This window comes from Myotis davidii, unplaced genomic scaffold (genome assembly GCF_000327345.1).
Source record: "Myotis davidii unplaced genomic scaffold, ASM32734v1 scaffold732, whole genome shotgun sequence".
In the NCBI taxonomy this organism is placed as follows: domain Eukaryota; kingdom Metazoa; phylum Chordata; class Mammalia; order Chiroptera; family Vespertilionidae; genus Myotis; species Myotis davidii.
The window spans coordinates 281,474-284,298 of NW_006284349.1; the positions used below are offsets into that span (position 1 = coordinate 281,474).

The 2,825-nt window shown below is 37.9% G+C and overlaps 1 protein-coding gene across 2 annotated transcripts in view; it reads left to right on the plus strand.

Moving 5' to 3' along the window:
• TC2N (tandem C2 domains, nuclear) overlaps nucleotides 1–2,825 on the plus strand; it is a 28,553-nt gene that overhangs the window by 15,961 nt on the left and 9,767 nt on the right. For both annotated transcript variants that reach the window (XM_006754710.2, XM_006754711.2), the window contains exons 7-8: nucleotides 426–526; nucleotides 907–1,023. In XM_006754710.2, the coding sequence (XP_006754773.1) occupies nucleotides 426–526; nucleotides 907–1,023 (218 nt within the window). The remainder of the gene's footprint in view (nucleotides 1–425; nucleotides 527–906; nucleotides 1,024–2,825) is intronic.

Genomic DNA, 2,825 nt, shown 5'->3' on the forward strand with positions numbered 1-2,825 from the left:
TCTTTTTGTAAATATATTTTATTCATTTTTTACAGAGAGGAAGGGAGAGAGATAGAGAGTTAGAAACATCAATGAGAGAGATACATCGATCAGCTGCCTCCTGCACATCTCCCACTGGGGATGTGCCCGCAACCCAGGTACATGCCCTTGACCGGAATTGACCCTGGGCCCTCTCAGTCCGCAGGCCGACGCTCTATCCACTGAGCCAAACTGGTTTCAGCCCATGTATTACTTTTTATAGTATATCTTCCCTCTAGCACTTCAGTAAAACATTAAAGGGTGGTGTTTGTTGTATTAAATTGTCAACTTTAAAAAATAATTGTAGCATTTTTCTATTTTGTCTTTAAAATCAAATTGTATCAAAGCTTAATTGGGTTAGAAGGATTGTGTAGTATCTTAAACATCTTTGTCCTTTTACAATTCAGATACGATTACTCTGTCAGGAGATGAAAGAGATCTGGGGAGATTGAACGTGAAGGTGTTTTATAATTCTTCAGCAGAGCAAATCTGGATCACAGTATTACAGGTACATTATTATAGTGCACACCAACTTACAAAATTGAATATTTAGACAGTATTAGCATATATTATTGCTCTCTTCTAGGGAATGGGTCATTACCTCTTTGGAATTTAGAGTTTCATAATATTTTGCAGAAAATAGTATATAATAAAGAATGTAAAGAAAATAAATTACTAGGTGTAGTGGAAGTATTTGATTTTTAATCTCAAAGAGATTGATGTGATATTGAGAACTTTAAATGTCAAATTATTTTAATGTAGATGAAACAGGAGGTTTCAGTAAGTTTACTTTTACAGTTTGTATCTAAAGTCATTAACTTGAAAAATACATAAAATAATTGTATTGTGTCCTTTGTAAAATTCAAGCTGTATTTTTAATTTTTTTAGTGCAAAGATCTAAGTTGGCCCTCTAGTTATGGCGACACTCCTGCTATCTCTATAAAAGGAGTCCTAACATTGCCCAAACCAGTGCATTTCAAATCTTCAGCCAAGGAAGGCTCCAATGTAAGTGGTTGTTGGTGTTTGAATTTCTTTTTATGTTTTTCTCATGTTTGTCACTTTAACTCATGTAAGGAATTGGAATTAAAAAAGTGTTTTATTTTAGGAAAACTACAAATTATGTACCCCCTGCTTTTTAATGACAATTTTGAGCCTTACTAGTAAAAGTACTTGATACTTCATTGTCCAAATATTAAGGTGCATTTAAAAAGAAAATTTTAGTCACTAAAATACATAGAAAATGAACAATATATAAGAAAACTCTTTATAGTTCTCTTATGAAAGGAAAATAAATGTCTAGTTTTTCATCCTCTCCCCCCATATGGCTTTGAGAAATAAGTGTATTATTGCAATTGATTTCTTTTAAATACTTTTCTTTATTATCCTGAATTTGGTTTTACAGGCTCTAGATTTCACATTAACTTATCTTCATCTTTGTCTTTTGATATGAGTTGAAAGGTTAGCGTTTTCCATGCAAATGAAAGGTATCTTCTACAAAAACACCATTTAAAAATAAGGTAATTCAGATGTCTGATAAACATGAAATTACATAATGCTTTCTCTTTATTTTCTGTCCTTTTTGTTTATTAAAAGTAGAAAAAATTTTACAAGTACTCTAGAACATAAAACTTTCTGAAAGTTATTTTATTGACAATACACATCAAAACCTTAAGTTATGTATACTTTTTAATATAGTTATTCTACTTGGAATCTTTTCCATAGAAATAATCTAATATATACGTAAAATACATATACAGGGTGGGGCAAAAGTAGGTTTACAGTTGTTCATATGGAAAAAGACACGTGGGCTACGATTATTACAATAGCTTTATTAACTCAAAAGCATGTCACAATGGCACAGTGCACTTGAGTACAATCTTGTAAGTGCTCAAATTGCCAACCTTCATTATTTACACACTAGAGGCCTGGTGCACAAAAATTCGTGCACTCAGGGGGGTCCTTCATCCCAGCCTGTGCCCTCTCACAGTCTGGGACCCCTTGGGGGATGTCCACCTGCTGGCTTAGGCCCACTCCCCAAGGGATCAGACCTAAGCTGGCAATCAGACATCCCTCTGGCAGCCTGGGAGTCCTCAGGGGATGTCCAGCTGACTACTTAGTCCCGCTCCCAGGGAGCGGGCCTAAGCTGCAATAGGATATCCTTAGCGCTGCCGAGGAGGCGGGAGAGGCTCCCACCACTGCCGCTGCACTCAAAGCTGTCAGCCCGGCTTGTGGCTGAGTGGGGCTCCTGCGAAATAAATAATAGAATAATCTAGAATAATAAAAGGGTAATATGCTAATTAGACTGGACTTCCTTTCAGACGAAGCCGGGGCCAGAGGGAAGCCCAGGTCCCGGGTACCTGCCAGTGGCCGGAGCAAAACCCAGGTCCCGGGTGCCAGAGGGAAGCTGGTGCCAGCAGTCGGGGGAAGGAAGGCCTACTCTTGCATGAATTTCGTGCATCGCGCCTCTAGTTAATAAATAATAGAATAAATTCTGTTTCATTTACTCACAACTGTAAACCTACTTTTGCCAATCCTGTGTGTGTGTGTGTGTGTGTGTGTGTGTGTGTGTGTAGTATCCATAGTGGAAAAGTTGGAAACAATCTAAATGTCTCATAAAGGGGAATGATTGAGAAAACTCATGGAATACCACATGTATTAGTTTCCTAGGGTTTTGGATTAGAACAACAGAAATTGACCTCTCACAGTTTTGGAGGAAGTCTGGTCTCAAGACTTCAGCAGCGTTGGTTCCTTTCCTGAGGGGAGATCTGTTCCATGCCTCTCCTAGTTCTGGGGATGGCCAGGCATTC